At 37.4% G+C, this 26498-nt stretch overlaps 1 protein-coding gene across 1 annotated transcript in view; it reads left to right on the top strand.

Annotated features, from left to right (window-relative positions):
* Positions 1-26498, top strand: part of EHBP1 (EH domain binding protein 1) — a 239491-nt gene that overhangs the window by 51177 nt on the left and 161816 nt on the right. The window contains exons 6-8 of the mRNA XM_072410274.1: positions 14551-14732; positions 17664-17803; positions 22921-23025. Of these exons, the coding sequence (XP_072266375.1) occupies positions 14551-14732; positions 17664-17803; positions 22921-23025 (427 nt within the window). The remainder of the gene's footprint in view (positions 1-14550; positions 14733-17663; positions 17804-22920; positions 23026-26498) is intronic.

The raw sequence follows: 26498 nt of genomic DNA on the forward strand, positions 1-26498 counted from the left end.
AAAAAAAAAAAAAAAAAAGTGTGATGCATAAACAAGCGTTTTACATACAGCACCATTATGCTGTTTGGAAAGGGGAGGGGGGAGAACTATGGAGCGGAACCCCATTGTGCACTCTCCCCCTCACTTGCATAAAAATCGGACGATGGACAACGACTTGTACACACGTCAGATTCTCGTCTGATATCAGCCCCGAGCCGATTATGGGACAAGAACCATTGCACGTGTGTACGTAGCCTAAGCTCTAAGCCTTACTTTGTTTATCAGGGCTTGTAGATAGACCACAAGAAAAGCATTGTTTGCCATGTAGTAGATGAAAGATCTGGCTGATACTCATGATACTCAGATAATTGTGTTCAATCCTTTATAATAAAATCTCACAGGCACAATTGTCAGCAACTGACCTTTACAGCGTTTTACTTTCTGTGACCTTTTGTAGAAAACAATTATCTGTAGCAGGCTGTCCATGCTGCTTCCAGTATTGCTCATAGAACCTAATGCCTAGGCCTTTGGTCTTGTGATCTGCATTGAGGGGGATGAGCAGGGTTTAGAATGACAGACAGTGCCACGGGTATAAAATCTCTGGATGTCGGAAATTCAGACTGTAAAAGTGTAGGATCCAAACCAGGCTATTCTTTGTGGATGAATGTTTGCGTTTTGCTGCTGCCTTTAGCTAAATTTTAGTTTTTTTGTGTTTATTTTGAATTCACCATAATTGCTGCAAATACTTTCCTTAGTATAACAAATGTTAACAGCTTCTTGCTGTTTATATTGAGGTGTCTATTGTGAAGAGCAGAAGAAAGTATCCATTTCAGATAGGGTTGTGGTCATATGTGAAAGTCTAACTACTTTGCACTCATGTAATGTTCAAATAAGTGGACTGGACATTTTGGACAGGTATATGAATTTCTTTGAGTTAGTAAAAGACAGCATAATGGGGTTTATTTAATAAAGACTAGAGAAGATAAACTATCATGGGGGAACCTGGGTAATCCAGGATGTCTTAAAACCGATTTGCTAATTCATGGCACGTTTTCAGTCCTGGACCATATCCATTCCAGGTTTGCTGGATCACCCAGGTTATCCCTTGAAAGTATATCTTCTTAATTCATATAGAGCTTTAATAAGTCAGGGCTTCTAAATGGGAATTTACATGAATATGAAAAAATCTGTAACAAAACAAAAATGTATACCTGCAGCGCCACCTTGTGGATGAGACTAGCACAACGCTGCAACAATTTATTGCATTGTATTGTAATCTATGTATGAGCAGTTTATCTTTTCTTTGCTTTTTTTCCCCCAATGTTTGATAGGACAAGGAAGGATTATTCCTCAATTTTGTCATATTATTAATATTCTTGTCAACCCATTGGAATAATTGATCCTTCACTTTGTTCTGATGACTATTTAACAAAAATAGCCATTGTAAATCCTCAATTGTTGCAAAATAAAAAAAACCTCCAGTTGGTGCACCTGCTACTATAAAAAAAAAAATAAAATAAAATAAAAAAAACAAACAAAAACAAAAAAAAACAAAGCACTGGAAGACTGGAACTGGTATCTGTCATAGACTGCTCTCTGATGTGGTGGAAAACCAGAAATGCACTGAAAGTTGTTGTATTTGGAGTTGACCCAGCGAAGGGGTTTTTCTAACTCTTTACAGATAGAAATAATTTTATAAAACTATGGAACATATAAAGAGATATGATCCAAATTAACTGATATGAAGTGGTCTTGATTATTTTTAGTGACTTCCATGTCCCCTTATTTTTTTTTTACCATGTCTTGCTTTTTTTGTGGGTTTCAGCAGGAACTTTAGGCAAAATTTTTAGGATTTTTTCCTAATATATATATCTGTTCCTATCCGTAAAATTGGCACACTTGTTTCTGCTTCTATATTTCTCTAATAATGCATTGATGTACTTTTTACATATTTTATGTATATTTTATAAGTCAGGTTGTGTTGTGCTGGTGCACATTGTTTAAATTGCATTATGTTAAGGCAGCCCAACTATTAAGGTTGGATTCCTAATGCACCAAAAAATGTTCAAGTGCTTTTTTTTTAATTTAAAGCACTACAATCCATGATAGTTACCATGCTTTGTTCTGCATTGTGCTGCTCACAGCAGTGTGTGTCATGCTGCCATTTATAAAGAATTGCACAATATTACATCAATGCTAATGATGAGAGTTCAGTAGACTAGTGACTTGGATTAAAGAGTTTTCCCTGAATATTGCTGCCCTCTAGTGGATAATTTACATATTACACTCCTTTTATGATTGCCTTATTTCTATAAGAGTATGTTCGGAGAGATTATTCAGTTGAAGAGAATCATTTGTAGATAATTTAAATATTACACTAAAGCCATACATTTATATTTGGATATGTTGATATTATTTACAGTTTACTCCAAAAGTATAACTGCTCAGAATTAATTGCTTGCTTGCTAGAACATGATTTCTTTCTAGAATTTATGCTGAAATGCATTGTCAGTCTCAAATAAAAATGAACCAAATTTTTTAAACTGGTTCCTTTTTTTTTTTTTCTTTCCCTGTACCTTTACATAGCGTGATTAGCATATTTGGGTGTTTTCCTTAATTACAGCTTTAGTTCAGCTATTTTTGTCCACCTTACAATTTCAGCCTCTTTCCTTGAATTGGGAAGGTTGCTGAGATACACTCCATTATCTAGTACACTAAAATATGTCATGACCAATTCTCAACAATATATTGCTGATTTCTAGAAAATGTAGAATAATATTACAACCTGATATTGTGTCATTAGACAAGTCATTTTATTGGTTCAGACCTTCTATGACAAGAAAGGAGACAGCAGGGAATGGTTACACATAGATTTGCAACTCTACTCTTTTATTCCTGACCTTTAGGGGTACACACACTTCTTAGGTTAGGTACACAAGCACAATGGTTCTCGTCTGATAATCGGCTCAGGGCTGATATCGGACAAGAATCTTCTGTGTGTACAGTGCTCGTCGTCTATCCTCCGAATGACCGTCCTGGCGGATCCATGGACGACGAACGATAAATGATCCTAATGGAGGTCAAGGGGAGAAAGCACAGCGGGGTGCCGCTCCGTCGTTCTCCCACTTCCATCTCCATAGAGCAGAATGGCGCTGTATGTACAGCGCTCATTCATGCATCGTGCAGTCATAAAAAGCAGTTTGCGATAGTGTAAGTGTTTGTGGCATTTGTTACATAAGCTGTCAGACTGATATTATGTTTTCCATATTGCTGCTGGTTAGGAATGTGCTGATTTTATAAACCCATTAAATTTCCAGTGCAGGATAGGTACACAGTCGCCAAAGAGATTGCAATGAAGGTAATCACAGAAGTAATATAGGACACTAATATTACACATTTGGAAGTCTCTAGAAACAGTAATGGTATAAGACCTATAAAGGTTATCTTTTCTTAAATCAGTTACTCCAAAAACCTACGCAAGCGTTACATGTGGGACTTATTTACCTAGTAGAGGTTGCCATGCAGAAAAACCATGTCTTGTGTTCCTTGCTTGGACCAATGATGGAATTAATAGATTTGGTGTTCTTAAAATTTTTATGTAAAACAAATTTATAAAAGGCCACCTGCCAATAAGGATATTGTGTTAATTCACAAAACTACTGGGTGAAAATGAAGGCAATTTTTTTTTTTTTTTTTTTTTTTTTTTTTAGCAGTTACTCATTTTATTACAATGTTGGACTTTTTGTGTGTGCTGCAGTGTTTTCTTGGATGTTTTTGTTTGATTTTTTTAAAGCTTATAACTGACCCTTTGATCACTTTAAATTACCCAAATGTCAATTAGTGATGACATTACAGAGGAGTCTGCATGTGTGCTCACATACCTCCATGCTCCAGCAGCTGCAAAATCCCAGTAGTCTTTTATGCACCTGGCTGCTTTAGGCACTGAAAGTGTTAAGGTTTGTCACTTTCTGCTTGTATATTATTAGTGGCAAAACAAAAGGGTAAGGACAAACATAACTTTGCTATTTGCATATGTGGTCACTTGGTCTTCTGGGCAGCACAAAGCACTCCACAAGGTATGTGGCAGCACGGTGGCTCAGTGGTTAAAAAGAAAAGCCAAGGCAAAGAAAAGAAAAGAAGATCAGCTTGAATAGTGCTTCTAAATTTAATTAATGGTAACTTACAGGATCAATAGGTATTTATTATGTTTTGAAATGTATTTCAAAAAGAAAGAAACCACATGTAGTTAAAAATGTTTAGGAGCTTCAAATGGAAAATATATCTTTAGTTTTACTGACACTTAGATATGGGAAGAAGGGAAGGGGACCATGACTGACCTTTAAATCTCTTAAGGAGGTGATGTTTAGGTGGGCAGTGTTTTCAATATGAAGCCAAGGAGACATGACTTCAAGTTGGCAAGAGGAGGTTCAAAAACTAACATTAGAAAATATTTAACAAAAGATGTTAATGTTTGGATTAATTGGCTTTGCTCACTCTACCAGTATATCTATGGAGAGTGCTATGATATCCCTCAAGGTTGGGCTTTTAAACTTGATCACCTTTGTTCATCTTTATATGGGGTGATGATTAGTGTTGGTCAAATAGCTCAGTGTTCAATTCGGCGGCTATTCAATCGAATAGCCTGATATTTTTCAGTTGATCGAACGCCGAATTCAGGGTATTTTACTTGACTGTGTAGAACTGCAAGAGCAATCAGTGGGGGCGGAGCTGACAGCGCTGCTCCCCTGATTGCTCTTGCAGCGCTAGCGTAACTGTAGTATGTGTTTTGGATAGAGATTCCCCATCCAAGAACACATGTGTTCTTGGATAGAGAATCTATATTCAAGAACTCATGCTTTCAGCTCCGCTCCTCTGATTGCTCTTGCAGCCCTATCGGAACTGTATGTGACTCCACAGCCCATGACACTGGTAGGATGATTCCCACGGCTGCATTCATTCTGAGCACAGCCGTGGAAATCCTCCTGTCAGTGTGGGGGATCCCTGGGCACTAGAGGTTAAATGGGGACAAGTCTCCCCACTCATCACCTCCAGCTCTCTGTGATTGGCTGACAAGAGGATTCCCACGGCTGTGCTCAGAATGAATGCAGCCGTGGGAATCATCCTGTCACTGTGGGATAACCTGTAAAAAAATAAAAGTTAGTTACACAAATCACACATATTCAATAAATTACTTTTAACATTAAAGCCTTTTTTTGCATATATTTTTACACACAAATTCGCAAAGTCGAATCCCGTGTTTTTTGGGTCGAGTCTCTCCGAATTCAAACAGCCGTATTCGGGTCGAATATAAAGACAACCCGAATTCGAACACCAACACTAATGATGATCATAGAAAGTGACAAATGCATCTGTAAATCTTATATAGAGGCTTAATAATATGTTTGTTGTTAATCATTTTGGGTTATTAGGAATCAGTGAGTGTTCTGTTCTATGTAAAGTTTTGGGGGAAGCACAAACAGAAGATAGCCAGCTGTTGGTATCCCTTCCCTACACACAACACACACACCATAAAAGAATGTACACTGTATTCCAGTTATAATATTTTACATATCGGGACATAATAAAAATATTAATAATAAAAAAACATCCTTAGCAGGTTCTAAAATTATTCAAGTCTAACCTTGGGTGCAAAACGCATACCAGTGTCAACTGTGTATTTAACACAAACTACTCTAGAATTCATGGTGGAGTGATCAACTGGAGTATGATCAACTCAATGACTTCAAGGTCCCAGGGTCCTGAGGCTGCAAACCAATCCCAAATCATCACCTCTCCACCACTTTGCTTGTATGGGGTGTTTGAGAGCAAAGGCTTTCTCCTGGCAACTCTCCCAACTGAGTAATGCTTGTTCAGTCGTTTCCTAATTATAGTGTCATGATCCTTCATATTTACTATGCTAAACAATTCTGAAGGTCTGACTTTGGGGTAAAGTTTGCTGAGCCTTATATACATACATATTGAAACACTCATGAATGAAATACACTGAAGTAAGGGGCCAGGTGAACACAGTTTCTGCCTATGGAGTGGAGGTAGAATCAAGAAGCAGAAACTTACTATACCTAATGTAATACTGGTAGAATAAAGAGAGCATGTAACCCTATCAGAGTTACATCAATACATATGTATTTTTTTTAAATACATGATGAGTACACTTTCATAAATATATAAATTAATAGTTAAGAGTAAGGTGTGTCTATGTCTAGTTTATTTTATTTTTAGTGAAAACCCACCATAGCCAATGAGAGAAGATTGTTGAAAAAGATTGCATAATTCTATATCTTTGCCTTCTGCTACAGAAAAAGGTTGCATGCATCCAACTATGAAGAACTCTTGATTATTGGCCAAGGTCTGATCATTGCATGTGCTCTGAGGTCCTGATTTATGGACAGCAATTGATCTGGCGCAAACAAATGAATGTAAAAAATATTTAGTAGGCATTTGCTGTACATATAGAATTTAAGAATTGTGTTTTTTCTACCAAATAACACTACAAAATGTGTTAGGTCTAGTAGCAAGGGGAAAAAAATCATGCCGTTAGTTTCCAGTAGGTGGTAGCCTTTCATTTCTATGCGTCTTTAGTCGGGAAACGGCTATATATCTGCAGCAACATGTACAATTATATAACACAAAAGTATGGATGGTAAAGTATCTGGTTAATGTAGAGATGAAATGAATGCAACAGCCATGCTAAGCTTCCCTGACCCTTCATGAGAGAATAGAGGAAAATGGAAAGAATAAACCTATTGTGCCAAGGGGTTTGATGAAATTCAAGATCCACGCACACACATAATCTGTGGCTCAGCCTCTGAAATGTTAATCCATGGCTAGAATTATTTGAGCTGTAGGTTGCAATTTATCATCAACATGGCACAGAGTCAAACAATGCTATGTGAATGTGTAATGTTCAGGAATATACAATTGAAGCAGGCTCATGTGCCTAAACTGCTGAGTAATGTAATTCTGGAGAGGAGCTTCTGGAGGTATGTTCACCAATGCTGCATTCATCCATTGTACAATACACCCACAGTGGATCCAATTATATCAGGCTCATGTTTACAGATGTAAAGCATGAGTCCATTCACAATCTTTCCTCTTTTAAATGGAAATTTTCAATTGAAGAAATATTTTGAGACGGGCCCGTTTCCTGTTTGTCTCTTCCTTTAGCCGAAGGATAAAACCTTATTTCTATAGAGTGCAGTTACCGGTAAATGGATAAACCTAGCCTAGGGTATAGTTTTTCCTGGTTTGTTTGGTACTATGCCATGGTAAATTTAGTAGTGGAGATTGGTTCTTTCCTTTACCTTGTCATACAGTTTGAGCCACCTCTAATAATTTGTAGTTTCTATAAAAATTGGTAAATAGAGAAAAGAAAGAAGTTCGACGCTCGATTCAATACAAAATGGTAATTATGTATTTGTGCAATGTTACTTCATACATAATTATAATAAAATATTATATATTCCATCCCAATTCTTGTTGTATAATCACAAGGTTGGGATGTACCAAGGCTGTTAAACACACAGGACATAGACCCAATCTCTGCTGAGCAAGTTTCAATCCATTCTATCCTCTCTGATGAGTACTACTGCTATATTTCATAGTCATACTCCTCTGAACAGAAGATATCAATAACAATTGGACATATACTTGCAATTCTCCTCTTGAACCTTTTGGTTTTGCTTTATATGACACTTACCACGGAGATGATTCAGTTTAGCACTACAGAAAGTGCAACTGCAGCCTGAGCCCCCTTTTTGATCTCCATAACTATACCGCTGCTCTATTAAACAGACCATACAATAGCTTATATATTATTATATATTATATATTATATTTGATATATTGGATCAAAAGAGGTCCCTTGTAATGTACTTACCCTTTATTGTATGGTATTAGGAAAACCAATGTCTAGCATGTACATCCCAACCTTGTGATTATATACCAAGAGTTGGGATGAAATGATATAATCTTGTGTACCTATATAATTATATATGGATCAACATTGCACAAATACACAATTACCATTTTGTATTGAATCTCTAGCCTCAAACCTCTTTCTTTTCTTTATTTACTAATTTTTATAAACACTACGCCATGGTGTTCAGGACTCTGTATCATTCTGTCATTGGCCATGGTTTGTGAGGGAGGAGATATGAGAACACATTTTTTGCAACTTCTACCTTACTAAAGGTGTGCAGTATATCTTGCCAATTGCACACACATTGCCGTGGTCATTTCTCTGTGTTGGGTATAGCAACCTATTTATTTGAATGATCTGCACAGAACATCTCTTTGTATACAAATATAGTGGGTACTACATCAAAAATCAAAACAGGGCAAAGTATAGCCTTGTGTTGCTTTAGTGAGCGTTTCAAGTGTGTTTAGGATGCTATTTACAATGAATGACAGCGCAGTTCAATAATGCAGGTACTGTGTTGCAATGCACTAATGGGAATAAAGCCTCCTAAAAATTACGATTAAAAAGAATATAGGGGGGTGGGTGTCTGCCATCATCTTCTGAATATGCTAGTTGCCTGGCTGTCAAATTACTGATTCTGCAAAAAGTCAGAACTCCAGATCTGCATATTTGTTGTTGCACCATTTCTAAATATGCAATAGCTAGAAACTGGTACGTTGCCAATTTGTTTGTTTGCCTTTTATGCTATTAAATGCATAAATTGCAAGTATTGACGCTATATGAACACTGCTTAATATTAATAATAATAATAAAATTAATACGAATAATAAAAAACTGAGCTGAGCCAGCACCTTTTTTTTACCTCAATACCTAAACAGCTAAACATCCATGCCAGAATTCCCAACTTTGTCCTCCTGAGAGCTTTTTTTGCACCTTTTTTTTTTACTTTCTCCATAATATAAAAATAATATTAATAAAATAGGGAAAATGGGATCACCAGCCCCACCCTCCAAGAATGGTCACAACTGGTTGCAGATCGGCAATCAACTGTAGATATCCAACCAAAATGTCAGCTGGTTCAATTCTACAGCATCTAACAAATATAAGATATCCATATTCTGAAAACTGTCTGAAGCCTCTGTGATTCAAGCTGGTGAGAAAGTGGGATATTAGGATATGATGTATAGAATATTAATGAGGACTTCTGCAGATTGCTCTCTCCTCTCTTCACGTGAATTCTGTATATCCAACCTGTCTTTCTGTGTAGTCATTGAATAGCCTCCACCTCCTTCCAGCATGGCACCATTCCTGATGAATTCATCCCAAAGGAAATGAGTAACTGAACTAATAACGCAAACACTCTTCTAAACCTCCCAAGTGCCCCCTTGAAGGCTCTTTCTGTGAGCTTGAATTGGTTGTGTAGAAGTAAGTGATGGAGATGTCTGGTGTATTATTTTGCACCATTCACACTCTGGCTTTCTTTAATGGGTAGAGGTGGGAAGCCCTTTGTTTATGTTCCATCTCGTCACAAAGATTCACAAAGATCACACATTGTGGGAACATTCAAAGGCTGTTGAAGAAAATTGGATTCACATATTGTCACTTTCCTAACATTAAAACTAAAAGTGATTTCTAATCTTTCTGTAAGACGCTTTGATGTCTGTAGGGTGTCTGTCCTAATGCAGTGGTGAAAAACAGGACACCCAGGCTGTATTGCCTGCGTACAATTGTTATAATGCAGGTCAGTGGGCCTCACACGATTAAGTAGATGGTGGCCTACATGGACAAGCCTAGCATAGGCATACCACATATCCTCTGATCTCAAGAAGAAGTTTTTGCTTGACATTACTAGTCTTAAAAGGGGAAATTTGCAGACTATGTTCATATCGTTAGCATTTATATTGGAGTTTTCTTGCTCTCCAAATTCAAATCCATTTGCAAGATTTGGTTTAATTACATAGATTACATGTAGGATCTCAGCCTCTTCCGTTCCCTCTATCTCATGCTTCAGTATATGCTGGTAAGAATGCACTTTTGAACAGAATTAGTCTTCTATTTAACATTATAGGATCCAAACTTTTAGCAGGAAGCATTCTAGCAGCAGTAGGGACGTATAGAAACCCTCTTTATTAGAGGGAGGCGTCCCTAATATTAGAACTGTAAAATTATTAGATTTCCCCCCACTTTTTGTACTGTGACAATATTGAATACTCCAAGGACTATAAAAGGACTCCAGCACAGGGGTGGAAGAAGCAAAGAAGAGTTTACCTGATGGAAAGATATGAGATAAATAAAGTTTAAACCAAATGGTTTTGTGTTTAAAATAAACTGAAAGCTTGACAAAATGATACCATACCAAAAACAATGTGTATCATGCCAAGTATATTTGGTGAGGTTGGTTCACAGTACAGAACACTTTTAGAAGGGGATGTTTAATTTGGATGTACATAAAAATCTGTCCAAGCCATTGAAACCTTGCAGGGAGTTGAACATTGTTTTCCTTTATTGTTGATCGGATGTTTACCATGAAAAAGTTTTTCTCATGCTCAGGCTTGAAGGCTGAGGGGTTGGTGTACCCTGGGGAAGACACAGTTTTCTATGATCAACATAGGGGGGTCAACTCTTAATGAAAAAAACACTGTACTATGACATAAACAAGCTAGCTTTTTGTTATCCATGTATTTGGTTTACAGAATGTTGGAGTTACTACAAGCAACAACAAAAAAAAAACATATAACACAACAGGACATTGCATTTGTGCCTTTGATAAAATCCTTTATTTATTATTTATATTTATTAATTACTGTGGGTTTAAGGATAAAAGTGAAGGAGTTATGTGCACGCTGACCTTATGAATTCACCGTGTGTACCTTCATTTTGGCCACTTTCTTACCTTTTAGTATACACATATACTTCCCATTCATCTTATTGGTAGGTTTACACGGGCAGTGCGTTTACCGCTTCCTTATGCCAGGGAACGGCTGCCTTTTGGGATACGCTGCGTGGTAGCGTTGCCCATCAGCAGCACCATAGAGAATAAATCGTGGCAGCAGGGAGAGGTACTAGAACCATCACTGCAGGCAGCTGTCACGTGTGCAGACAGATTTTTTAGGAACCAGCACTGCAGTGTGTTATTGCATAGTCATGGAGCAGGTCTAAATCTGCCTTATAGGCTCTAAAGGCTTGCCGTTTTATATTATTTCATCAGTGTTATAAAACATTATGTTATATTTACAGCACACATTGCTCATAGAAATATGTTGGTGAAAACATGTTCAAAAATGCAAATGACCTAGAGCACCAGAAATGTTGAGATTAGATCTTGAAATCTCAAGGGACCACTCTTGAGAAGATCGGTACAAGGGAAAGCCTCCTTTAGTCTCTGTAGGTTCATGTGGATTTTCCAGTCCAGGAGACCTGGCTTTTAGGGACATTTTTTTATTCCTTATTAATTAGAGGTTCCCTTTGACCTAAGCCAGTTACACAAGTTGTTATTCCTAAACCTGGCTGTAAGACATTGATCGTAAGCATCACCTCAAACGTAAGATATTGCGGGTTATGACATGTCTTCTTCAAAGATAATTGAGCTGTCATCCACGAGTGTTGATTACTGCCTTTCTCTGATATTTCAAGTCAGTTGTAAAATGGCAACCTTTTTTTAACCTATTAATTGAGTTTTTCAAACAGTGTAATTTAACATTTTGTTGTTAAATTGTTCAAGCTAGCCCATAGTTAAAATGTAAGTTTAGCTGTTTAGTGGGATTAGATTAGCACAGGTTACTGTAACAAAGCAGCCAGTGGGAAATTATAGCTTCTAATATATAATAGAGGCAGCAGAAAGCATCCCAACTTGTTCCTTGGCACACTTGTTAGTGTTACAGGAGCCTATCAGGTGTTTTACATCATCATAGATAAATCCTGACCATTCTGCTCACTTGTTTACGTTGATAATATATAGTATATCTGCCTAGTGATAGCTTGGGGTTTTGCCAATATAACAATCACACAGCAATGTGGAAAGGATGAAGAAGTGGGCCCAGACGAAAGAGGAGCTGCACAATGTTTTATCACCAGTGCTGCATCAATCACAACTTTTTTGTTTCACTCTGAATGATGAGGTTGTCCAAGTCTGGTAATAACTTTTTTTTTAATACTGGGAGGTGGGATGCCAGCCTTTTTTGCAGTCTGTGCTCCCTTGGGAAGTATCCCTTTACTTCTTATGTGGTCACAGGGACCAAAAAATGGGATCTCTTGAGTAGGGTACTGACAGCAACAACATTGTAAAAGACATTTAGGTGACACATTGAAATTATTCCTGTTTCGCTTTTAATTATCACCTAGATGTAGCAGCATGTTCTAACTAAGATTAGCATGCTATTTTATGTACATTATTGTGCATTCTTCATGATGATATTGTTATGTGTTAGAAGGCTCTCTATATCAGCAGTCCCCAACCTGTGGTCCGGGGCTCTGGCCGGTGCACCCCCAATGGGGTCAGGAGGAGGACCCTGCTTGGGTGGTGGACCAGTCAAGAGCCGCGGACCATGTCTCCCGCATGCATCGAAGGCTCAGGGCGGTGGGCGGGTTGTGTCTCTGGATATAACCCACTCTCCCATCACAGGCTCACACCTGCGATGGGAGAGTTCTGGAATCATGACATCACTCTGGGGGAAGTTTCTTCCTCTTTTGAGTGACACACGGCTCCCTGCGCATGCGCAGTCCGGAGTCCCTAAATTTAATGGTCTGTGATGTCCAAAAGTTTGGGAAACATTGGTCTACATCATTCTCTGGAGAGCTCATTGAAAGCCACCACCTGCGCAGTGATGGCCAGTAAAGAAAGTGCTCAGTTTAGGGACATGAGTATAACTTAACGTTTCTAACACAACGATGAATCGTCAATTACAAATTCTGTTTTTATTTATCCTGAAGAAGCACTGCCAATGTAGAGAGGAGGTAGGGCAAAATTTGTAGACCTGCAATAGTTGGAAAGCGTTGGTTGTTGCTGTGTGGCAAATCAATCACTGTAATTGAAACACACCTGGAATATTCACCTTCCAAATATGTTTGGTGAATGCCAGATAGACTTTTTTTTTTGTGCCATATAGTTTTGGCCAGTCTCCCTGTATTCGTGTTTCTCTTGTGTGTCTAGCTGTCTGATGCCCTTTTTAATTACATTATTATAAACGTATTTTGTAAATAATTTCATTATAAAGTACAGACTATATTATGTCTCCCTTCTTTGTAATGAAACGTTTTCTATCTTTTCCTAAATTAATATCTTGGGTGTGACTCAACTCTGTCCTGACATTGACTGCTTAAGGTGTGGTGTGTACAGTATAAATTTCTACATAGCTCATGTTTGGAGAACTGGAAAATTGAACTCTCATTTTAACTGTGAAATGATGCGAAATAATGTACAAAACAACCAGTGTTTATTTTTTTTCTACTTGATATTTTGTGATTCTATTGTGTAACCAGTTTCAATGTACCTTCTCTGACCTTAGAGCAAACCTTTTCTGTGCACATGCAGGGCAAAGCAAGTTTTCTTTACTGCCCACAGCAACAAGTACCTAGTTTTACTTTTGATACTTCAATCAGTTTCCTGCAGAAGGAAAATGAAACCCTGCCTAAGTTCTAAGACACTGTAGTTGTAAATTGCATGGGGCCAAGAACTCATTTTCTGCTCATGTGCCCCCTATGTATCACTAGTGCGAACAGTGCTGTAAATCATATTCTTCTCTGTACCAGGAAGTACAGGGTATTTCCTCTACTCCCAGAAGCTAAGTAATGCAGGAAAGGTATACATATGCTGCCTTGGTTGGGGATTTTAAACATGGAAAAATAAAAGGTTTGTTTGATTCTCCTCTCCAATAAAGCATCCTGTTGTCCAGACCTCCTTTTGATTTTAGATTATGCATAGCCAACCATAGTTCGCATACTTTCCAAAAAATAAAAGGTAACTGTTGATGGGTACAATGACATTTGTAGTTCTTTGGTGCAGGTTGGTACTGCATCATCCTAGATTGTCTTAGATGAGGGTCTTAGATGTTGGTAGGTTGGCCATTCTTCATAATCTAAAATGAATGTCTTTGGAGGTAACTGGGCAGATCATCTAAAATTAGTGTCTGCAGCAGTAGGTGGACAATGCTTGACCTAGGTAATCTGAAATAGGTGTCTCCAATGGTAGGTTGTCCTGATGTGACCTAGATCATCAGATGAGTGTCATAGTGGTAGACCGTTCTCATATACCTACAGACTTTAAACTTTTCACCCTGAATTACCATACTAACTAGTGACAGACTTGTGAAACTGGTTTAAGGTTGTGTCAGGTGTTCACATTCTACTGTGTATTTAATGGACATGCCAATGGATATGTTGAATTAATTTAGGGAACCCAACTTTTTCCATAACTAATAAAGCCCAACCCAACTAATGCAGATTGACATTTTGGACTAAATAGCTTGCATTTCTATACCTGTCCTGGATATGGAGGTTTTGTCTCTTGTCCTGTGTGTCCCAGTCACTTTGGGGGATGAAGGTTTCCCATGCTGTCAAAAAAGTAGAGTTCAGGCAACTATTGAGGTTTTATTCTTAAGTCTGAATTGCTTACTGTTTTTTCTTTCTCTTAATAGGAATCCCCTTCTGGGCGTAGAAAAGCCCTCGCTACCAGCAACATTAACATGAAGCAATACGCAAGCCCCATGCCTACCCAAACAGATGTCAAGCTGAAGTTTAAACCCCTGTCAAAGAAAGTTGTGTCGGCCACTCTTCAGTTCTCACTGTCTTGTATATTTCTAAGAGAAGGCAAAGCTACGTAAGTTTTGTTCTGTCTAGGTTTGGTTCTCTTACATGCCATGTTAGTTTAGCAAAACTGAACTTTAGGCCATCAGTAATCTCAAATTAATGCTGAACATGTACATGATAAATTACTCTTAAGCTACATAGACACGTACAATTATTGTCATTGGAAAGGATCTTTCACGATCCTTTCCAACGACTAAGGACTGCATGATGCATGAATGAGTGCTGTACATAGAGCACTGTTTTGCTCTACTGAGGGGGGGATACGGAGCAGCACCCTGCTGCCTGCTGTCCCCCTTCCCTTGCATTAGGATCGCTCATTGTCCATCGTTCATCGTCCATCGTCCATTGTCCGTGGGTCCACCAGGACAGTCGTTCGGACAATGGATGACAGGCGCTGTACACACGCCAGATTCTCGTCTGATATTGGCCCTGAGCCGATTATCAGGTGAGAAGCATTGGAAGCGTGTATGTGACCTCACAGCTACAATACGCATCTGTGTAAAACATATTCTTTTTTTGACTTATTAGGCTCTCTGTATAATGATTAAAGGTGAAACGTGGTAAACTGTTGCACTTATCTGTAAAGTGTCATCCCAAGCTCAATTACAGTATTACACGTAATACACTTACACTTCTGTTGTTCCCCAAGCCTTGATGTTGCCTATGATATCAACATTGTTTGCTGATTCCTACTTGCTGGGTACACAGTTCAATACATGTTCATATCAATAATTTACTAAAGACATCCCCTTGTCTGATTGTGTAAACAATTACGTTTGGGTATGCATCCCATGTTACTGAAGAGTAGGGCCCAAGCTCTGTGCCCATACAATTTTCTCATTTTGATCAGCGCAATGGCCCTGATTTATTAAAGCTCTTTCAGGCTTGAGAGGATACACTTTTATCAGTGAAGCTGTGATCCAGCAAATCTGGAATAGATCTGGTCCAGAATTGAAAACATTAGCTAACAAATAGCTAATGACTTTTAAGAAATCCATTCCAGGTTTGTGGAATCTCCCATCTTCACTGATGAAAGTGTATCCTTGAGAGCTTCATTAAATCAGGGACAATGTGTGTTAGCAAAACAGTTTACATGGACAGTATGGTTTTTATTGGTGCCACTAAAACTCCACTCTAAAGAGAACATCCAAATGATTGGTTAGCTGTAAATGCTGCTGAAATATGTTGTTCATGAAACTGCAGTGAGTTCACAAGTAGAACCTCTTTTCTTTCTTTTAAAATGCGCTAACAGTTTTACATTCTTTAAAATGTTAAATGTTTTTCTCATTTATTTGGTCTCAGATGTTGTTCGGCATGCGTGGTCACTGCACTTTCTGATTTACACCCACCAATCGGAAAGCCTAGAAATATTTATGTAAATATAATTGTGAGAATATGATACAATGTGCAAGTAAAAATGTGAAAGGCGCATCAAAACCAAAAATACATCACAGGATCTCTTTAGGAATGGGGTCTGCTCACCATTTACTAAAGGACTTGCTGTGTTAAATGAGGCTATTTCATTCACGCTGCTGACTCCTGTAGATGCTCTGGAGCACCAGCTGTTGCCACGTTTAATGGAATGTTAATAAAGGATAGTGATATTTTTACTTTTTTTTTTTTTTTTTTTTTTTACACTATTTTGAGTTTTTTTTTTCTTTATATGTATTCATAAATTAGTGTAGAAGAAAGACATATTTGTAATCACACATTCTCTGTCCTTCCCACTGCAATTTAATTTGTGAATTTATGCAAATATTTTGCTTTTCTTTCTTTCTTTTTTTTTTTTCTAATCTTTCAGCCCCCTTCCCCCTCCCTCTTTCTTTTATCTCTCTTATTCTTTACCACATTATGAAAGTTCAGTTTTGTTGCCTGACAACATTTAATTGTGTTCTATCCTGCAATCATCTCCGCGGGTATTAACATGTGCGGATTCCTTGGGAGGCATAGAAAGTCTATTTCAATGTCCAGTGTTAATCCTCAACTCCATCGTACACAGTGAGCGTGAATTGTACAGAATGCCAATTACAGAAATGTATCATTAAATTGCAAGCAAGCCATCAAAATGTAGATAGGCTATTATTTGTACTGTGTCTGAAATAGAGCATTCTTCTTAATAAAAAATACAAAACCCTTTTCCACCTTGTTCTACATAAGTAACAGATATTTTCTCAAATAGCTGACTCTGTTCCCTGCTGTGTAATAATGTTTTTTCTTGCATATTGTATGGTATGAATGTGCTTGTGCTTCTCTGTAGCTAATAAAATATGCGTTTCTGACAAAGTATAGGTTTGATCAAGCATTAGGAATGGTTTGATAGGGACTGCTATATGTTGATTGTTTATGTAAACCAATAAAACTAAACTAGGCGCCTAGTGTCACCAATGTATACTTGGTTGTAGCTTTTTAGCTTTGTGTGTAGTGCATTGCACTCTATTCTAGGAACCCCAAATCGGTGTGCAAATATCAACATTTCAGACATACTGCATGCACCCAATAGCAAGATTATTTGGTAGGACAGGTTTTTTTTCTGGCTTTCTGAAAACCACAGTGTTGCACATGGATATCTCCTTGGATGCAAGTTAGGAAACTATACTAAATATTAAAAATCTAAAACCCTTACATTTGGGAGTAACATGCAGCCATTAGGTATTTTCATAATAGCAGACTTGTTTGCAATGTGATCTCCAAATCCAGATTTTAATGAAACCTAAAATAGGAACATTTTAGGGAATTGCCCTATGTGTCAACTCCTTTTGTGTGTCTATCCATGTCAGGGCCAAGAGGTTTGGTTTAAAATGGGTTAAACACTTTTCTACCATCAGTCAGGCATATTGAGTGTGCTCCATTTTATATATGTTTACTGATAATTTTATGTGAAATACTATATATTATGTACAGAAGCACTGAATGCTTTGCCTTTATTTTTACCTGCTTTCAGTGATGAAGACATGCAAAGCCTTGCCAGTTTGATGAGCATGAAGCAAGCAGATATTGGAAACCTGGATGATTTTGAAGAGGACAATGAAGATGATGAAGAGAACAGAGTTAACCAGGAGGAGAAGACTGCTAAAATCACAGGTCTGTCCTCCTAAAAACTTGAATCTATCTTAAACAGCTGTATTGGCTACAATTCCAACCTACTTCTATAACAGCAGTGTTCTCCCCAGCCCCCTTTACCCGGCACACCACCCGCTGTTTTTAAGTGTTTACTTAAAAGTTGGGTCACAAAATAGGGGCCACCACCCGCCTACAGCTTTTTCACACCCAGCTTAAAACAACTTCTGGGGAGAATACTGAACAGGTTCAAAACCTACTAGATAACTAGAAATATTCATCTGCTTGTCGTGTGGCTTGTGGATTTCACATGGAATATATGTTAAGCTCATTTAAATTTGAGATCTGCCCTGGAAATAAAATTTAGACATTAGACTTGGTTTATTAAAGCTCTCCAAGACTGGAGAAGTTATACTGTCATGGGAGAACTTGGGTTATCTAGCAAACCTGAAAAAGATCTGAAAATCCTTTGCTATTAGTTGGAAAATGGTTTAAATCCTGGACCAGGTTCATTTCAAGTTTGCTGGATCTCCCAGGTTGTTCAATAATAGTCTATGTTATCCAGTCCTGGTTAGCTTTAATAAATCAGGCCCATGGTATTGAGCTTTGCCCTATATCACCCTTAACACAAACATCTATTTAGTACAATTTGATTGAATTTAATAGTACTCTATAGTACTCTATTTATTCCCTTTTTGATGGGTAGGCAGACAAATTAACCATTTATATTCAGAAATATGGTGTTGGGTACAGTAGTACTCTAAAAATGGCAAAATGTAAAGTGACATTAGATAGTAACATTACTTGAAATTATATACCCTCAATAACTTTTGAGCTATGTTCTAGTTTAATAGTGTCACCCCCATTGACCTTGAAACACACAACCAAGACTAAAACTAGATAATTTATTGCCACATTATTGTTTTCCTTGGAGATTGAATTGATGATGAAACCAGTAAACATTATGTTTTACCTTGATGGCATCTGAATTACTGTACTACATATGTGAGGCCTAAATGAATACATATCCTCTAACCTCCCCAATTTGGTCAGTCTGCATTTTCCAGATGTTTAGAAAACCTTAGAACAAGTTTTAGCTAACATATACATATGGGCATAGCAGATCCAAAAATGCCAACATGGCACAGTAATAAGCTTTTTACTAATATAATGTGCAGTAATGTATTATGAAATTGCTTCTTATTTATTACTGACCTTGCAATTAACCTTAAAAGTATTATAAAACATTTTGGCTCCGTTTTACCTTTTAAGTAGGTCACTGTAAGGTAGTTAAAAAACAGGTTACCAAATTACCTGTTCATCATAGGTACAAACATAGATTTCATTAACATCAATATGTTAGTAAAGTGTTTATAGAAATGTGCAAATTATCAGTGGACACACAAAAAAAGGATCCATTTCTATGGAGCGGACCACTCGACTGCCAAAATACAGGATTATGTAGGATTAAGCCGTTAAAGTTAACCTGTATAGAAATTCTCTGTACTCTATTGTAATGTATGCACACTCTGCACCTTCAACCAATAAACATTTCTAAATGTTTGGATGGCATTTGTAATAATTATAGAGAATAGGTATAGAAAAGATGCCACTGTTGCCCTGCTTTTTCAGTTTTGGGTAGTTACCCTGTTTATATGGGTTCTCCTTTTTTTATTGTGATAGGGACAGTGTGTGTGTGTAGAAAAAAAAGATGACCTTTGTCACCTCACTATTTATGCCTTACACTGTGTAGTTTATCCGTCATGATCTTAAGTGTTAGGGTTTCCTCAATGAGGATGATGAAATAATGCCAAATTCTGAAATTTGGCAGCAGCTTAGACAGAAGTGTTAAGATTATTATATGTTCATATGAGCCATATGTGGACCATGGGGAGTAAGAGGACAAAAATAACATCCAGGCAGCTTGCATTTTCAGAAGGAGAATTAAAAAAACTAAAGTACCATGTTTCTTTAACAACTGGTTTTCAATAAGGGTACTGCACACCTTTGACAGCCAAGTAGATTGCGTGATTATAGTTCCTATATAGTTGATTACATTCTAAATAGTGGATTATAGCATTTAGTTATTTTTGTTCACCTCCATAAAGACAAACGGAAACTGAATCTAGGGCTGGCTGATCACCAACAATCCTTACCTTCCAATCTAACATGGGACACTTTTCCTATTATCTGTTGTATCATCAAATGTTTTCCATATCTGTGTGGGGACTTTAAGACAAGAGCAAAGTTTAAACAGCATGTGTATGATTTAGCAGAACTTACTTTGTCACAAACCCCAATTCTTATTTTCAGCATATACCTCAACAGTAGCACCCTTTACACAAGCAATACTAAAACTGCTGGGCAGTTTACTTTCAAGGAGTTAAAATGCATTTCTGGCTGTTTGTTTACAGGTGGGACATGAGCAGACAGGATTACTTGACCTAGGTTGGAATTTGTCCAGAGCAGGATTAACATTCCGCCTGCTGAATGAAATACCATTAGAATGCTATTAATGTCCACAAAGAAAGTACTATTTTGCTTTAATGCCTTTGAAATATTTATAGAGCCAGTCCTCCTACTCTTAATACTTCATGGGGGCAGAGGTTTCCTCACAAATGTTTGCAAAAAAATTCAAAATTCCTTACAGAGACCTGTTATACTAAAACAACATTGAGCCCTTCATAATCCATGTAAAGGAAGCATGCTTAGCAGACCTTCATATTACAATAACAAAATCATTTCTGAATCAAAGTAAATGTATCTACAGGTAATTAAATGTCACTTATTTTGAATCTACTTTCAGATGTTATTTTCAGTTGAGTTATGCAAACTTTTCAATTGGAACATTTTTGAAGACCTAATTGGTATCATTTAAATTTACATAAAATGTTTAAATGTTTTTTTTTTCTGCTTGTCCTAAAGTTATGGCTAGTTCATTATAGCCATTTACTTGCAGTTTAGCAGCAGGTCAACACATAGTTGCAGAATAGCATGCAACAAACTATCACAATGGTATGTTCATAATGGCAGCTTACTTACAAGGCAGATTTAGTAGAATCATGCCCAATAAGGCTGGCAAGGTGAGATCAATCAAACCATCAAATAAAAACATTTTCCCCACACTGTTCCTTAAACGTGCCAGGTCAAATTCTTCATGTCCATGTCTTTTGGCCAATTGCTCTGTGTCCTTGTCAATAGTTGACAATTCTTAATAGGCTAACAAACCCCCCCCCCCCCCCCACCCAATATTTCCTGATTTACTTTAATGCCAAGAATGTAATTTGCACTTATTCCATCTTCAAAATTGCTTGTGTTTTTTTACTTAAAAAGCATCCTTTGGGTCTGCATTTTAATGTCTGAACCCCTCAAGTAGGCAGTTTGTTTACCTATAACAATTATCTGAAAAAGGAAACAGGTATTATATAGCGCCAACATATTATGCAGTGCTGTACATTAAATAGGGGTTGAAAATGACTGGCAGATACAGACAGTGGCACAGGAGGAGGAGGGGACCCTGCCCAGAAGAGCTTACAATCTAGCAGGCAGAATGATCTGGCGTTATTATCAATATTTGTGTCATCTCACTCTGTATGTTTACACATGGGCCTCATGCCTTATCATGCACTTATATACCAGTAGTGATTGGTTGTAAAAATTCAACCAGTCCAAACAATTTTTCCCCATATTGTTTGGTGAAAGATTGTCTGTACAGGTCCCACAGCAACTGTAAGGCCCAAAATATTTTTTTGGGCATCTAAAACCTTAAATGTTCATTCTCAGCAAATAGGTGGCATGATGGTTACCTATTCAGGTTGAAAAAGGACACACATAATTTGACATGGAAACAAATTTCAGGGGGATAATATATACATTTTGCGTGGATAGCATGTCAGTGCTTGCTGGAGCTTCCAGGTAAATTCTCAAGTATAGCTGGTGAAACCCATTTCTGTTTTGTTCCTGATTTATTTAAATATTACAGGTTGGTGAGCAGAGCCAGCACATAGCATAACCTCAGGTGACTCTATTAATGTATTAATGATATTTTTGCACCTTTTCAGATGTCAAGATAATAAAGCCAACCTGTTATTATGGGTTTAGCTGCTAGAATAACAGGGGCTGCAGCTGTGCAGCGTGCCACAAATTCTCAGGTTTTCTGAGAATCCAAAGTGTCAAGGTTTTTATTATGCATAAACTTCTATTATACGAAAACCAGAAGACCACATTTGCGTTGGAAGTCATTTGAAAATAGATTTTATGAGGCAGCACAGCCAGGTTGATCACCTCTAATGCAATGGGACAGTGTAGTGAAAAACCTTTCCACCCCCTTGGCCAGCATGTAGGCTGTTGGCATATATTTACTGTAACAGAATCTGACTAGTTCCAAGTTATTATCTTTAGTGTTCTATGCAAAGTACGTCTTTCTGTACAGACAAATACAAACGGGTAACAAAGTCATAATTATGTATTTACATTGGTTGTATTATATATATAATGTCTTCATGAAGTTCAGGTTATGGGGCAAAAGAAACCAAATTAACTTTATAAGGATTGTGAATATCATGAAATATGTTTTATATGGAGAGCTCTGCACATAAAATGCTAAATTTCCATTTTTCTTGTGTGTGTACAAGAAGAGACTTTTTACAAAGAAATATAAACGGAATTTGTGCTGATAAAGTTGTGTGTGGCTTTTCATGAATTGGTAGGCCATCATACTAACAGGAGGTTAAAGATTTTGTGCTTCTGTAAGCATGGCGTGCACCATTCCCCAAGCAAGTCGCTCAGTCATGCTTTTAATTCAGATATTAAAAGGTCTTCCTCTTAGTATTAAGGCAATTAGGTATCTAGTTGTGGTATGTGGCCCCTTGTGAAAAGCCTTCTATTTGTATGCGTGTCTGAAATAACATAAAAGGAGAGCACAATGCTCTTAAAACATTGTATGGAGTTGGTGATCTTTTATTTCCTCTGGCAAGGAGATCTCGTATGCTGAGCATTTTCTGCTTCCTTCTAACATTCATTTATAAGCTGCCTAACCTCTATTTTCTCTCTTTCTCTGGCCAGGAGCATGATGCTTTTTGCTGCTTGTATTTTCTACTAATCATTTCCTTATAGCTGTGTTGACTGGCTTCTGTTTACAGAAATTGTAAACCAATTGAATGCCTTGAGCAACTTACATGAAGATCAGGATGACTGCATAAAGCGAGCTCACATGCCTTCAGCTAAACCCTCCAGTCCCAGTGAAGGTCTATGGTCTTTCCTCTATTTTCATCCTGTCTCTGAGTTATCTGCTTAGCCATCACTGCCTCCTCCTTGTGTCTGCCTCCATGTTGTTTCTTTGTGGCTTCCTTCCCGTTCTCTGTGTCGTAATTTGTAGTGAAACCAACAACAAGGTAAAAGTTTTGGCAGAATAAAGTATATTTAAATGCAGCACAGTGAAATCAAATAGATCACATCTTTTTGGTGTTAGAAAAAAATATGGACACCAATTTGCTCCAGTTTTTACATACTAATTATTAGCAGTAAATAAAGAAACTCGTAATTTAAAACTGTTCATTCACAGCTGCTGTTGTTGATTATATTATGTTGGTTATATCCATTGTACAGAAAATTGAATGAAAATAAAACCTTAATTGTGAAAAAATATTGCAAGATAGCCTGTGCAAATATTATGGGCCCAACCCTTGGTTACAGAGTGTAAGTGTAAGGTTAACATCAGCCAGTTTGGACTTTGACCCCCCTTTAGCTGAAATCGTGTGATCAAATCCAGAGTTATATGGCCAACACTAATGCAACCAATACCCTCATTTTCTTTAAAAAAGGGTATTTCAGCCTTTTAATCTGCACAATCCTCAAGAAAGACCGCAATAACACCTTAACACAGAAGTAAACCGTCAAAAGTTTTTGTCCATAACGTGCTAGTATGCACAGTGCATTTGAAATTATTTGGCATACTTGTGTACTAAAAGGGATCTTTCCAGAATTGCACTGTCTGAGCTCCACTCCTGAGTCTTTGGGCATCTTCACTGGACTGGTCAAGATGACATAAATTCTGTACATGCTCACAAGAGTTACTTCATCTCTGCACCCAACATTCCCATTTGGGAAAACAAGTTTACAGACAGGCTTGAAAAATGTTGGCAAAGAAACTCCACACTCTCTTTTGTCTTTAAAATAGCCTGCATGTCAGCAGAGAAAGTTTACGAAAGTTTAAGAAAGAACAAGCTTTTGTTCATACAACCTAAGATTTTCTAGTCCATGTTGGTTCACGATGGGGAACAAGAAAAAGTACATAACTTTTAAGCAAATGCTTTTAAAGCTTTGAAGTTCATGTTCATATTTATTAATAAAGCTCATAAGTGACAGATATTACATCACTGACCAAACAAATTTGGAGAATATACATATATTCTAAAAGTAGACCCCTCCAAAGGAAGCTACTTTATTCTTTTCTTTTGGCTGTCATGTTATGCATTGGCTCCAAAACCATCTGTTGCTTGCCATGGAGTAAGTGAAACAAAGCGCTTTAAGCATGTGATATGGCTAACATATTGAGCTGTGACTAGCCAAGGATATACTGATGCTTTAGCCCTTTTTTTTTTAAGATAATTTTTATTGATTTTTTTTCCATTATAAAATACAAACAATAGAGAAAAAAGAAATAGGAAAAAAAATAAAAAATAAACAGGTCAAAAATACTGAATCAAACACATTCAATTATACTCGCACCAATATGCATGAAATTTAGGCGTTTTATCTGCATTTTCAGCAAACATTTTTTTATATAAAACTTGCAAATTAAACCCGCGCAGTATGTCAGATATATTTGTAACATGGTGCTTTAGCTTTTGAACACGGCTAACATTGTGAGGTTTATGCCCCTCTGTTCAATGTCGCTGGCACCGGCTATCAGAAATTAGCTCTGTACCCTTCTGACTAAAACCATTATCTCAGGAAGTGTTTAAAGATCATGTTATGCCTGATGTAATGTGAATTTGTCATGTTCACAAGCTCTCCATACATTGAAACATGTGAAAGACAACACAGTGCCACGGCAAGGCATTTCTGATGGAGCAGGCTGTCATGGAGGCATTCCTTCAGTAGCACACCAGAAGCCCATACATGCCTGGTGTTTTGTAGTAAATTATTCAGATGTATGTGAAGTAATATGTCCTATTTTTGGTGTTTGGCACTAGGTCTTGGAATAAACACTAGGGAATGAGAGGAAGCTGTGGTATGTTTAAACCATCCCTGTCAATCCCTCTTTAGAAATGTGGAAAAACAATTATCGGTGAAAATCATTTCATTTTCCTTTAGCAAGCATCGGACAGAGACTTTTATGCCACTAAATAAAAAATGTTTAAAAGGCATATACACCAATCCAAAATTCCAAAATATACAGGACTTTCTTTACAAATATTACACTCCTATTACTATAATTCACATTTCTTTATGCTTTGCCGTGTTTCTTTTTTTAATATCATATTTATAATATTTAATATCACATACTTTTTTATTTTTTGACCTTTTAGAAACATGGCTATGTCTGTCTCCCTATCCTAGTGCTTCTCTAAACTTCTGGCCAAAGTGTGCACACATTCACTGCAATGAACATGCAGAGCCGAGATTAGACAATCAGCTATCTACACCTGATGGACAAAGCAGCCATCATGTTAACAGGCGGCTTCGAACAGGCTGGTCTCTTAACGGGCTTTTTGTATAGCTGTAGTCTGGTCTGAAGTGCACACACAGAAAATTATAATGGGGCACCAGAAAGACCTACATGGCAGTGTCAAAGCCCCCAGTGTCTTTTCAGTTTCCTGGATCATCCAGGTTCTCCCATGATAGTTTATCTTCTACAGTCTTGGAAAGCTTGGATAAATCAGGCCCAAAAGGTTTAAGAATGCTTTTATGAAATGAATTGGTAAATGAAGTTGTCCTACACTTTAGTACTTTTTGAAATATGTTTTGTGGCTATTGCATTTATTCTGTTTTATGTCTGTATTCTGTTCATTGTTTCAGTCAGTTTTTTATATAAACTTGGTAGTTTTCTGGATTGGTTCCATCAATGGGTGTGAAAAAACTAGTCTATACAATTACACAAATTATTAAAACTTTATTTTTATTTAGTACTTTATTTAATAGCAAGGAGCGGTGAGGTGCAATTGTGTATTTATTGGTTTGGAGCAGTTGAAACAGAGATATTACAGATTGGTAGGTGCTAATTGTGACATATTGTCTTTTACTTAAAGTAAACCTGTTTTGAGGGAATAGACTTACTTTAGGTTTCCATTAAGGATAGTGAATGGGCAAAGAGTCTCTTAAAAGCCTTTTACCCCCACTCTACATCCCACTTATACAGACCTTCACCTCTCCCCTATACGGACCTTCACTTCTCCCCTATACGGACCTTCACTTCTCCCCTATACGGACCTTCACTTCTCCCCTATACGGACCTTCACTTCTCTCTTATTTTTGCTTTTCTGGTCCGGTCAGTTTGGTTCCTCCATTGATGTAGGAACATCCTCTCATACAGTACCTGTGCCTGACCAACCCCAATAATGCTATTTTTAGCAGGGTGCACTGGTAATCCAAAGTAACCTCTGAAACCATCTAACAGAGTGCTTTCACCAGGTTTGGTGAAAAAGTGAGTTGGTGATAAACCTTTCAGGAGGCTCCGTTACTTTTGCTGAATCTTCTTTGTATATGTGGCCCTGTT

This window comes from Pyxicephalus adspersus, chromosome 4 (genome assembly GCF_032062135.1).
Source record: "Pyxicephalus adspersus chromosome 4, UCB_Pads_2.0, whole genome shotgun sequence".
Taxonomy (NCBI): Eukaryota; Metazoa; Chordata; class Amphibia; order Anura; family Pyxicephalidae; genus Pyxicephalus; species Pyxicephalus adspersus.